Below are 13,027 nucleotides of genomic sequence, written 5' to 3' on the forward strand. Positions count from 1 at the left end.
ACACAAAAAAATAGATATATTTATACCTCCCTGCAACGACAACAACGAAAAAAAAACCCTCCCCCCCAAAAAAACTCTCCCCCTCACCCCCAACCCACCCCTCCCCACCAAAACAAACCACCCCACAAAGTAAACCAAGGGAATCATGGTCCCCGTGGACATGGGTGGCTTTTGGCCAGCGGGGACCAACACGCCTTCCCTTGGCGTGGGTCAAGATACTTGCAAGACACACATCAGTTGTTTCCCAAACAGATGCAAACATCTGGAGCCAACAAAAAAAAAATAGATAGCTATATATGTATATGTACCGTGCTCAACAGCGTTCATAGTCCATCCCTCTGCCAGGGGACTGCGCAGGGGCTGGGGTGGGGTGGGTTTTTTCCCCCTTGTGAGGGGAGGTTTTTCCCTTGCCCCTTTAGGAGGAGTTCATGATGGGCCGGGAATACACACCTTGGTAATAAGAAGTCTCTCCGGCTAAAGGGGAGGACTCTAAGCCATTTTTGTTCGTTACAGGCCCCATGGCCAGGCTGCCGGGCATGGGCGAGGCGTAGCCCGAGTAGTGCATCACCTGCTCGTAGGCCTTGAGGTCCATTTTGTGGTGGTGGTGGTGATGGTGGTGAGGGTGGTGATGCTGCTGCTCGGAGGAGGACATCAGGTTGTTGATGGAGAAGGGGTGGTTGAAGGCGTAGTGGTGCTCAGGCTTGAGATGGGCATCATGGGGCAGGCCGGCATGTTGGGGTGCCAGGAGGTGCTGCCCTGGTGAGGCTGCTGGCTCCCCAGGGCTCAGCCCCGTCGTGCCCTTCAGGTCGGCCAGGGCACGCTTGTGGTCCTGGCATGGTGAGCTGCTGGCTGGGGACTCGGTGCCAGCTGAGCCCTCAGAGCCACCTGAGGAGCTGCCTTCCCCCAGGGGCTGGCTGGGTGGCTGCCCAGACCCCTTCTTGCCTCCGCCGCCTGCCCCGCCATTTGCCCCACCACTGTCCTTGGCGGCCAGCTGCTTTTCACACTTGAAGCGCTTCTGGCGGCGCAGGTAGCAGCCGTTCTCAAACATGTTTCCTGAATCAGGGTGCAGTGTCCAGAAGGAGCCTTTGCCTGGCTTGTCCGGGGAGCGGGGCACCTTGAGGAAGCAGTCGTTGAAGGAGAGCGAGTGGCGGATGCTGTTCTGCCAGCGTTGCTGGTTCTGACGGTAGAAGGGGAAGAGGTCCATGATCCACTGGTAGATCTCGCTCAGCGTCAGCATTTTGTTGGGCGATTGCTGGATGGCCATGGTGATGAGGGAGATGTAGGAGTAGGGTGGCTTGGCGTGCGTGTAGCTCCGCCGGTAGGTCTTGGGGTCCCGAGAGCGGTTGAGGTTGGACTGCCCGTAGATGGGGCTCATAGAGTTCATGTTGGTGTAGGGAGCCAGGGCGTTCATGGAGCCGGCTTGGCCCCCCATGGGGCTCATGCTGGGGCTCAGGTGGGCGCCCATTCCTGCTACACCAGCCGAGCCCATGCCAGGCATGGTGCCCGTGCCCGGGGACATGCCAGTGAGTGAGGGGCTCATGCCCGTGTTGGCGTAGGACATGTTCATGGAGGTGGCAGCCGTCATGTTGGCCGTGGTGCTCATGGCCGACATAGTCATGTACGTGTTCATGCTGTTCATGCCCAGCCCCGCGTTCATGTTGCTTACCGAGGAGTAGCTCTGCAAGGGCAAACGAGAGAGAGGGAGATTTTTTGGGGGGGAGAGGAATAGGCAGATTGGTAACCCCACGGGGGGCGACGGCAGCCCCCCAAGCACAGAAACGGTACGAGAAGACTCCCGCCCCAACCCGGATCGCTGCTTGCAAATGAGCTTTTGCAGCCCCGGAGCACCTTGTCCCGCGGGGCAGGAAGGGTTAAAGCTGCTGCGTGTCGAAACGCTCGTTAATGAAAAAATTATTAAAAAACAAAACAAAACAAAGAAAAACAAACAAAACGAGATCACAACAAGATCGATAGATCTGTCCCTGGAAACGAGCCTTAGAGTTGGAGGGAAGAGGAAGGGACATCCCTGCCCGAAAAGAGAAAAATACCCGGCGGGGAGACGAGGGAAGGAAGGAAGAGGGAAAAGCGAAATGCAGCGCTGAGCGCGCTAACTTTTGCCTCCACGAGACGCACCCGCGCCCTGCTCGCCTCGGGGGGGCGGGGGGGGGGATACACACGACACACCCTCCCAAAATACCCCACCACCACCACCTTTGCCACCACGACGTTTTCCCTCCTACCCCTGCCCTCCCCAGCCCCCCCGCGGCGGCACCCGCTGCCCGGCGCCGAGCGCAGCCCTGCCCGGCTGGCGTGCCGCTGCGGGCGGCGAGAGGATCCGGACTTTCCTCCAGCCAGCGTTTGATGACAAAGTTAATATTATGCCGGGGCTGAGAGGGGTGCAGCGTGGGACGTGCTCCGGGAGGGGAGCGGGCCGGGCCGGGGCCGGGGAGGCGCCGGCTTTCTCCTTACCTCGGGCTCCCCGTAGTAGTTGCTCCAGTCCGTGTGCTCATGGCCTTCCATTTTCACCGCTCCCAGCATACTGGAAGTGGAGTGCATGGCAGTTTAAAATTTAACAGCCACAACAAACGACGACAGAGAGCAATCCCCCCCCCCCAAAAAAAAAAACCCACCTCCCCAGCCCTCCCTCCCCTCTGTTGCACTCCCTCTGTCTGAGCCTCTGGAGGAGGAGGAAGAGGAGGGAGGGAGGAAGGGAGGGGGGACCGAGCTGCTCTGGGGCTGGGGTTTTTTCGCTGCTGCTCCTTGAGTGGGTTTTCTCAGCGCTTCGCGGCGAAGAGTCGCCCGGAGGCGATGAAGGAGCCGGAGGAGGAGGAGGGAGGAGGGAGGAAGAAGAGGAGGAGGAGGAAGAGGAGGACAAGTGCTGCAGTGACGTGGGCGCCCGAGTGATATAGCACGGAGCGGCCGGGCGAGCCTCCAATCCCCAGGTCCTCGGCTGCCCATTTGAATAATCAGCTCACACCTAGGCGGGAGAGGCTGCTCCGCGCCGCGCCGCCGCGGCCGGGGGGCCCGCCGACACCCCTGGGGCAGCGGCCGACCCCCGCCCCCCCCCCCCCCACTCGGCACCCGTGTTTCTCCCCGCTTCGTAGGGGCGTCCCGCGGGAGCCGGTGCCCAGCCTCCCCCGCCGTCCCCGGCAGCCCCGGCGGGAGCCTTTCCCAACACCCCCGTGCTGCCGCCAGCCCGGCCTCCCCCCAGCCCCACGCACCTTTTGCTGCCGCCGCTGCTCGGAGGAGGGGCCCCGGGCCGGCACCCCGCGCCCCGACGGCTCAGGCCGCGGCGGCGCCCGGGCTCTGCCCCATCGCGGCCCGGCCCGCGGCGCGGGGAGAGGCGCCCGCGGCCAGGAGCCGCCGCTTGGGCTCCGCGCCGCGCAGCCGGCCCGTCCCGCGGCTGCTGGCTCAGGTACCTACAACAATTTCGTAACTAAAACAAACAGCGAGGGCAGGGGCGGGGGGGCGGCGCAGCGCAGGCAAGGCGCCGTCCCGCGCCCGGGCGGCTTTGCGCAGGCGATCGGCGCCCCCGCGGAGCCCCGCGCCCCCGCGGAGCCCCCCGTGCAGCTCCCCGGGCAGTGCAGGGGTCCCGGCGGTGAGGGGCAGCGCCGCCCCGGCGGGTCCCGCGGCTCCCGCCGCTGGGCTGGCGCAGCGCCGGGGCTCCCGCGGCTCCCCAGGCAGCCGCGGCCGCGGGGGGAAGGAGGGTCGGACGAGCGCTGCAGAAAATCAGCCCGCTTCAAAACCCGCTCGGCTCCCGGCTCCTCGCGGCCGCCCGCCGCTCCGCCAGCGGCTCCCTCCCTCCGCACTGCAGGGCACGTTTGCTCCTGGCGATGTCCACCAAGCGGAGAATGATTTAACGCGATGGTCCAGCGGAGACTGAGCGGATCCTTCCCTGGGAAAGAGGAAACGGAGGAAAGAGGAAAAACCACCTTCTGGTGGCCAAACACCTCCCAGACCTGGGGCGATTCCTCCTCCAGCAGCATCCTGCAGCCGTCATTGCAAAGTGTAAATCTGCCTGCCCCAAAGGCTCTAACACACAACGTGAAGCTGTTGCTGCCTTGATTTCTCCCGTAAATTTTTTGCCTAAACGCAATCTCCTTCATATTTCCATTTCTGTATCTAGCTATATCTATCTTCAAAACACATGGGAAAATATAAATCACGAATCTTCTTTTAATACTTTTTTTCTCCCCGAAAGGAAAAAATACATCGATCAGCGAAGATTAGCAATAGTTTCTAAATATTAATACAAACCCAACAGAGAACAGGATTTCATCTAACCAAGGAAAACCCAGAATAGGAGGAAGTCTTTACAAGACTTCTCCCAAGGCTCCGGCCGTTCAGGACCCACTTCCAAACGAAAAAACACACATCAGCTCGGGGAGGGCAGGCTCTTATCGCGATAGCTACCGCGATACTCAGGCCAACTACCTGGCAGATCCTCCTCCTGTCACCACAAACCTTTTCTGCCCTTACTTGGGGGGAGGGGGGGCGGCTCGGTTGGTTGTTTTTTTGGCTAAAGACTAAGGATGTAACCCAAAGATGCGCCGCTGCCCACCGAGGGACTTGCTTGGGAAGACGCTGAGAGAAATGGGGAAATAGTGCTTTGCACCAAAAAGTGAGAGGAGTGATGTTGCCCGGGTGTCCCTTGGGCCGGGAAGGGACTGTCCCTTGTGTCCTGCAGGTTAAAAATGGTGGCGGCGCGCCCCCTGTCGCTTGCTGACCCCAATTTTGGAGGGCTTCGGGGGGGGGGGGGGGAAGGCGCATCCCAAAGCCCTCCGGGGAGGTGCCGTGACCCCTTTCTGCTGGGGGCTGCCTTGGACCTTCACAAGGGCACCTGCGACTGCTGCCTTTCATTTACAAGGTCCAGGGAAACCCTGTCGCAGCTTCCTAGCCAAGGGGGTTTATCTGCATCTCCCTGGGTGGCCTTCGGCCCCTCCTTCCTGCCTGCAAACGTGCAACCTTCTTACGATTTTTTAAAAGCCTTTCAGTTCAGCACCTACCGCGCCCCTTGCAGAGGGCTGTGCATTGCTCGTCTGCATGAAGAGACCGACCCAGCTGCTGGGGCTCCATGGTACACTGAGGCAACACGACAGTTTCTAAAGGATAGGGTTTGTTTCCTTTTCTTTTTTCACTCTTCGTACAGCGCAACTACACAGTTCAGCATGCTGCTGCAGGAGGTTCTGGAGGCCATTGGAGTAAATGGATTCAAAAAAGGTGTAGGTGAGTTCGTACAGGGCAGGTCTCTTAGTCACAGTGTCCCAGGGAATGCCTTCTCCATGTATTTCCAGAAGAGAGGTGTTTTTCCAGGGGAAGGAATACTCTGTATGTGCCCTGTGTCTTACTTTCATCCATTAATCACCTGCTGTGGGTCCCTGTCTGAAACAAGGTCCTGGGCTAGATTCATCTGACTTTGTGTAGTCTTTCTTACATCCTTCCCCATCCCTAAGCTGAATTTCTCTCCAGTTGTCCTTGTCTCCCTGGCTATGGAGGGAGCCCAAGCTGATTTTATTCCTAATTTGGCACCTTAGCTTTATGCCTAACAGTAAGTGTGAATCAGTGCCTAAGCCTCTACCTTCTGGATGGATCCGCGTACAGAGACTATTGTCTCAAATCCTATGCATTTTAACAGGGCTTTTTATTCCTTCGGAATATCCCAGAGCAGAGTGAAAAGACTTAGAAAGGGAGAATTCAGTAAAATTAGCAAAGTGTCTTCTGTATGCTGCTAACATCATTAGTTCAAAGGTCCTATCCAATCAGCTTCCCATTTGCAGTTAACTTCAGTCATTTAGGGTAACCTGTAGTTAGTTTTAGCATCATTTTTTCCCCTGTGAGTACAAAGTGCGGGATGCGAGCATGCATTTTCGACATCATTGGATTTAATAGTGAAATTCCCATTGAATTCCATGGAAAGAGGAGAGAGGCCATACAGAGAATTTCCCAGTGCCAATAAACTCACCCACCTTCAGGCCTTGACCCTGGCAAAGGCACAGATTTTAATGTACTCTAAACAAGTCTGTCACCTCGACAGGAACAGTCACAGGAGGCAAATGCATATATAAAGCTGTGCAGGCTCAGGAGTTGATAGTCCAAGTCTCGCACTAACCACTACTTTGTATTAAGTGCGATTTCCCTTCTGATTAGCAGGACTTTGAATTGTTCTGCCAGAAAAGATTATTTTTTTCTACTTCTAGTCACCCTCCCATGCATGGACATTTTGCAAAGTGACAAAGGGGGATTGCTTTCACCAGAGTCCTGTTCGTTCAGATTTCTGCCTAAGATATTCTAACTTCAGACCACTCCTGGGCCATGGTAGATGTTCCCACTGTTGCTGCTCCAGTCCTGTCACCTAAATCTAGCTTTTCACTCTTGGTCTTATTATTCTTGGGTTATTACAGCCCCATGAAGCACCTTCACTGACTTTCTCACTATCCAAGTCTCTCTCATCCTGCCTCATGTTAAAGACCGCTTACCTGGTCCTGAATCCTTTATAATCAAAATAAGCTGCCTGCTACATGAATGTCCTTTCAGCGCAGTGTGTGTGAGATTTGGAGAGGCTCTCATAAGCCCTCCTGTTTCCCCTCACTCAGTGTTAGCAGCAGCCTGGTCCACTAAACCTGGTCATGGGCTGGCTTCTGATGTTTATATATGTAAACCACAAATTCAGAAGAAAACTACTTTTTCTGCCCCGAAGATTCTTCTCTCTCTACCAAGGTTTTGTGATTCATTACTTGGTTGCAGCAGGCAATTTCAAGAGCTGTCACGACCTGAATCCTGCACTCCCTTCAGATCATGATGGAGTTCTGCTTAAAAGTCATGATCCAATTTATCCTGAGAGCATCAGCAACTGGTGCTTTGAAAGGAGGATCAAGCAGATCGTTGTAGGGTCTCACACTGCACATTCTGCAAAGTGGAATCACTCCAGACCAGAGAAAGGATCTACTAAGTGTATTGAGTGGAAAACAAATGCACCAGGAACCGTCAGAGGCCTTTTGTGTCTTTATGGAAGCTCCTCCTTCAGCAGCCCAGCGGACTTCTGACTGTTAATCTCCATTTTCTTTTCCCTGTTTTGCATAGCGGGTTGCTGAGGTCCACATCAACAACTATGATGGGTGCAGTGCCAGAGAGTCACCTGGAAACTGAAAGAGCTGTAATACTCATTCTGCAAATGGTTTCAGAGACTTAGCAACCGTACTGTGCTTCTACTTCCTCCCTAGCTATTGGGAAACATTTGCAAAAAGGGTCATGGTTCTCCCTTTCAGAAAAACAGCCAAGACTTGAACTCACTCTGTCTCGAAACCTCCCTATCATTTGGAGAAAAAAATAGGGAAAAATGTGGGAGATGTTCTCCCTCACAGCCCCCTGGAATGACATGTTAATGCACCTTCATGCAAATCCCCTGATAGGGAAATTGGGCAAATGCATCAGCATTAGTCCCCCGTTGTTTCAGCAGGAAATTAAACATGATGTTCTAAAGAAAGGGAGCTTCCTTCCCTTCCCCATTGCTGGCTGCAAAGCCAGATGAAGCCAATGCAGACTTTCCTATGAACTTCAGTGAGCTTTAGTGTTCAGCTCTCCTCTTGTAGACTTTTGAACCCACCAGGCTGATACATGCTGTAAAGTACACTTTGGCTATGCAAAACATAATGAAAATAATTATAGATAGGTATGTATCTATTTTCATTTCTATTTCTATTGTATTCCAGCTCCACAAGTGACTCATCCCTCTCTGTACTTTCTGCAGTGTGCATGAAACGGAAAGCAGTTTTATGGTGCAAAGAAATCTTAGGCTTCACCCTTCCTGACTCTGAAGGATGTGAGGCGAAATTCATCCTGGTGGGAGAATTTGACCTCAAATCTGAGGACAGTTCATGTATCTTCAAAACCCCTCTTTGCTGGCTGAAAGGAGGCACCAGTGGTGCCCAAAACCAAAATGAGCCTTTTCAGAGGGTTGAATCAGGATTATTTCTGTATGGAATATGGGTATTGGGATTACATATGGAGCAATACCTCCAACTCATACCCACAGAGATGAAATTTTATTCTGTATTAAGCAAAAGAGCTGAGCACAGAGAAAGGAAGCGTCTCTGATTTCCGTGAGTCATTGAAAACTGAGGTGTTTGCAGGTCATAGAAGGTCACTGAATATACTCAGCCATGGATTTCTTCACCTGGCCAGATGTCTCTCCTGCTAACACGCACCCACCAGACCATGCCACCAGGGCACTTGTGCCCCCCTGTTTACACCTGCAAAGGATTCTGTGTTGGTTTTTATTGCTAGGAGATGTGTAGATCCTAGCCAGCAGCTGAGTGAGATAGGAAAGTTTTATTTGAAGTGCTACTTTGAAATAGAGGTTAAAAGCTATATTGAAGCATAATGAAAGACCTGGTCACCTGCAGTTTTTAAAGTCCCTAGCTGGTCTAATTTCCAGCTTCATCTAGTTAATGTAATCTTCATCACTATATGCGGAACTGGTTTTGCAAGGAATTGGGGTGTTTTCCCAGTCTGCATGTCCAAAGCATTTTCACATACACATCTCAGGGAATAGTGTGTTGAGTGACCTAAGAGTCTGTAGCAACCATATCCTTGTGCTCATATATAGGCTTTGTGAAACAAGAACATGCCCTTTTTGAGACATGCAATTGTTTGAATTCATACAAGTGGACATACAATAATGGTGGCTTGTTTGAATGTAGCTAGAAATGGTGTTTGTGATTATGTGGGGACTAACATGTAAATCAGCAAAGGGGGATCTCTGCTTCTTTAGGCAGACCAGGCCCTATAGCTTCCACCTCCTTTTCACTTATTTCACGAGGGTAGCCTTCCACACCACTACCCTGAGGAAACCTGTTAAAGTTAATATCTCTTAAGAGAGGAAAAAGAAGCAGTAAAATAAATATATATATGCTTGCCTTATAAGAAACATTTTTAAAAATACCAAAGATAACAAAAAATGAAAATTTTCTGTAGTGTCTTATTTAAACATACCTGGCTGGATTATTGAGAAATACATAGACTATTTAAAAATTATTTCTCCTCTTTAATATTTAACTAATATTTATTTTAAATTTAATTTTTAAATTACATTTTTATTTGCATTAGAAGTCATGACTCAAAGAGCCATCTCTTCCTTTTCAGGGGGTAGAAGGCCAGCAACTAAAGCAACATTTTAGAAGCGCTTGGCACTGTTTGAGGCAATCTCCATTGCTTGCTGGTTGCCAGCAAAGAGGACAGCAGACACCTCCACCTCACTCCCTTCAAAGTAAACTTGTGTGCGTGTAAGAGAAAGGGAGCGAGAGCACATGCTCTTGGCTGCTGTGACCAGGCGCAGACCATGGCCCATCCAGAAGAGCTTGTGCTGGTTGAAGGTGGGACATCAGCTGGGTCTTCTAGGGGTCCTATTGCATTGCTCGTCAGTGGCCAGTCGCTCAGCCTATCGTACACACCACCCTAGCAGGGAATGGGTTGCCCCCTGAAGTTGCCTGTCTAAACCTGCGGTCTGCAAAGCCTCTTGGCGCTGCCCTTCCTCACAGCTGCCTGCAGACTTCAGAGTGGGGCATACAAACTGTTAGTTCTTCTATGAGGCAGCTGTTAGACTTCAATGGCTATTTTCTGTAAGGGTTAGGGCAATGCTGGCCATTTATGCCCTTCCCCGTAACTGAATAAGACGCATTTGTTGGGAGGGAGGGAATGTTTCTGAGCCTGGGACTCAAAGCCACGGTTTGATGGAAAGCAGAAGAGTGAGCACGTAAACTCAGCTGGATGCTGAGCAGCAATAAACTCAGTGTTGCTTGGGTGGAAAAGAGTGAGATCCATGTGCTTGCATTTACCTTCCACTGTGCCACTGACACTGCAAAACCAAGATGATTGGTGTAATGAAAAAGAAAGAAAAGAAACCCTTACCTTATTCTCAACAACAAACAGAGTAATTATCTGCCTTCTACCGATAATCATCATAATTAATCCAATATAATGAACTCTCCCAATTGCATTCTTGCTTCAAAATAAATTTGTTAGATTTTTTTTTCTTTAATTGAGGAACTGACTGTCCTGTGAGATAGAAATGCAGTCCTTGCCCTGAAGAAGAGAGGCATTTTAATAATAGCAAAGAAAAGAAGTCCACACTGCTGCAGATCTTGTTAGAGACAAAAGAGAACTCTTCAGCCAGCCAGGCAAGAATGGAGACATCCTTGTATGATTGCACAGTATGACAGCAATTATTGCCAGGTTTTACTGAGACTATTCCCTGATAATGCATTAAAATTATGGATAGATCGAGGTACTGAGGTACTGGGGGAAGAGGCTGCACTGAATTTTGCAGCACTCAGGGGAAGGAATAGTCTGGTTTCAGCCTGGGAGAGGGAAGAGTTAAGGGTGGAGCTGGGACAGAGCAAGGGGAGCTGTGATTGCCACTGTGAGAGATGGAATCTGCGGAATTCACTGTCTTTTTTTTATTATTATTCATAGTTTTTTTTGCATTAGGATCATTGAAAGTAGCCCTTTGTAAGGTCAAGTGGCTCTGTTGGACTAGTAGTGTCCCAGGGAGCATCCCAAGGACTTTTGCACCAAACAAGCAAAACAGATGATGGGATTATTATTATCCATGTTTCTGAAATGGAGAAATATACTAAAGAGAGTTTGAATGTCTTCACCAAAGTCCTCTGGGTAGTCTTGTGGCAAAGCTTAAAAAAGACCAGATCTCCAGCATGGCAGCCCAGAGTTGTAATCACAAGGCCAGTGTTCAGTGTTGTTTCATAAAAGCGTTTCAGGATCCTATTTCTGAAGATGTTTTGAAAGTTCCTGAAGTGCAATGTAATTTCTACTGAGCATGTCAGGAAACAATATTCTTTGATCATTCAGAGATGCGGAAGGGAACTGTTTCAATAAGTGTCATTCTGTGGTGGGGAGAATTTTTCACATGTCTGTTGAGTTACCTACACAATCAAAAAAGGCTGTCAGCTGTGCCACCACCAGGGAATTAGTACAATTACACTGTATAATATTTACTTAACTATTTGAAGAACTCTACAGCCAAGTCTCTCCTAATTAGATTCAACATTTAATGGTGCTTCTTAATTCATGAAAATATTTTCCAAGGCTTTAACAAGTCTAATAAAGGAAGAGTTGGGAGTACGCAAAATTTTTGTAATTTTAGTATCTTATCAAGAGTCCAAGAGTATCTAATCTTTTTAATACTGGAATGATATCCGCTGGTCCCAGGTCATCACCTGGTTGTCACATCAGGGTCACTGAGCATCTCTAGCCACGTGCATCCTACATTCTCCTGAATTGCTCCCTGGCTTCCTATAGGTTTATTTAGACTACTGGACTGTGAAGGTGCCCAGGACTATGATTCTGCTGATATGTACCTCTTTAGAGATTCCCCATCTTCCTGAGCTCTCCTACATCAGGAATCAGATAACATCTATACGGATACACTCCAGATACTCTCAGCCATCTGATGTACTTGTCCAAGGGGAAGGCAGAAAACTCTGATTCCCTGCTGGGCTTCATGAAGGGAATCAAGGAAGTCAGCCACATCCCGTGCAGCTAGTTTTGTTATTCTTGCTGTCTTTTGCTTTCTACCCACCTGGCTGTCTTCTGCAGAGGCACATTTGCCTGTGTGAAGTTATATACAGCGTTTCCTCAAAGAGCAGCCATATTCTTGGTAAAAATGCAAAGAGCGGTTGGATTTTTTGGAAAGATCTGATTCCAGTAGATGTGCACATGAATTGGGTATAATTTCTGAAGTCACATCTTGCCACCCCTTATGTATCATGTATACCCAAGACACAGGGAATCATGTACTCTGTGGTCTTTTAGAAATCCATAGGAATTTTGTTTTGCCAAGGCCAAGATTTCACCCAAGCACTTTTCTGAAGCATGTGTGCTAGTTCAATGCCTTGTCTGTAAACCAGTTGTCTTTTACAGATCCCTGCAGATGCTTCTGGAGAACAGATATAACAGCTACTTTGCTGAAGACATTCACTTCTGCAGCAGTTTTTACATCTGGAAAACTGTAATCCAGAATGGTGCACGGATGTTGAAATGAACTGTGCAAAGTTACTACAGAACTGCAGTCCCTGCCAGTTTCACTAATTCATCACTGAGATAGGCAGAAATCTGCTAATCATCTTTCATAGAAAGTGATGTATGAATAGTTAGGTCATATTTATTGTTTCTCAGGAATTCTGTCTCAGACAAACTTAGTTCACTGTGCAAAGTAGTGTTTTTTGTTTTTTGTTTTTAATTATGGAGATCAGTAAACTTAACCTGAGATGAAAACACCTTCCTAGATTTTTTTTTTTTTTTTTTTGGATGTGCCACTGGCAATACAGATGCTGCTTATCGCCTGATGCCCTCGAAGTGGGGAAGCCAGGACTGCAGAAGTAGAATTTGATCTCTTTTGGCCAGGAATTGTGTGTAACCGTCCTCTGTTCTGAAGTCCAGGTTGACTTTACAGGAATCAGAAAGATCTTTTTCTTGTTAACTTGAGCAAATTTCATTGAAAACCACTGAGAGATAATCACATGACACAAAATCTTACTGTGGTTTTAGATCACATTTTGGAGAAGAAGCTATCTTCAAATTAATTGCACCATACTATACAAGGGAGAAAAAAAGAATCTGACGTGTGTGTGTGTGTGTGTGCATGCACACACATGCTTGAATATATACATTTTATAAAAATGTGCAGAGGTTTGATGAGCTAATTAACATTTAGGCTATTGAATCTTGAAAGAGAAAACAGGAAATGACCATTTAATTCAATAATACTCACAATTTGATGAGGGCAAATAATTCAGAAGGACAAGTTGGTTAGTTCAAGCAACCTTTTCTGTTAGTCCTGACCCTTCACCAACAATGGGGCCTTTCATTGACTTCCTCAGAGTTTGGGGTTTTCTGATGGATGCTCACACATACAGTGGACATGCAATGGAAATGAGTGCAGTTGGGCTTTTTTATGCTACCTAATATTTAACACTTCATAGAGTTCAGCATTTCAGTGTTCAGTTTTCATTCA

At 49.4% G+C, this 13,027-nt stretch overlaps 1 protein-coding gene across 3 annotated transcripts; it reads right to left on the reverse strand.

Annotated features, from left to right (window-relative positions):
* Positions 1 to 258: 258 nt before the first annotated feature.
* On the reverse strand, positions 259 to 3,287 carry FOXA2 (forkhead box A2). Of its 3 annotated transcripts, none has more exons than XM_064509895.1 (3): positions 3,222 to 3,287; positions 2,470 to 2,539; positions 259 to 1,678 (listed from the first exon to the last, which is right to left on the reverse strand). In XM_064509895.1, exons 2-3 carry the CDS (start codon positions 2,536 to 2,538, stop codon positions 416 to 418), a joined length of 1,332 nt encoding a protein of 443 aa, XP_064365965.1. In that variant the 5' UTR covers position 2,539; positions 3,222 to 3,287; the 3' UTR covers positions 259 to 415. The 3 variants fall into 3 exon arrangements, with proteins under 3 accessions (XP_064365965.1, XP_025961827.1, XP_025961826.1); XM_026106042.2 differs by lacking the exon at positions 3,222 to 3,287 and adding an exon at positions 2,631 to 2,931; XM_026106041.2 differs by lacking the exon at positions 3,222 to 3,287 and having other exon boundaries at positions 2,470 to 2,609.
* Between the last annotated feature and the right edge of the window lie 9,740 nt (positions 3,288 to 13,027).

Source organism: Dromaius novaehollandiae, chromosome 3 (assembly GCF_036370855.1).
Source record: "Dromaius novaehollandiae isolate bDroNov1 chromosome 3, bDroNov1.hap1, whole genome shotgun sequence".
Lineage (NCBI taxonomy): Eukaryota > Metazoa > Chordata > Aves > Casuariiformes > Dromaiidae > Dromaius > Dromaius novaehollandiae.

What these genes read in the sequence shown, in the direction of transcription:
- FOXA2 (XM_026106041.2), bottom strand. Translation starts at nt 2,556, where the DNA reads ATGCACTCCACTTCCAGTATGCTGGGAGCGGTGAAAATGGAAGGCCAT. An exon ending in ACTACTACGGGGAGCCCGAG is followed by an intron (nt 1,679 to 2,469) that starts GTAAGGAGAAAG and finishes TTGCCCTTGCAG; the next exon opens with AGCTACTCCTCGGTAAGCAA.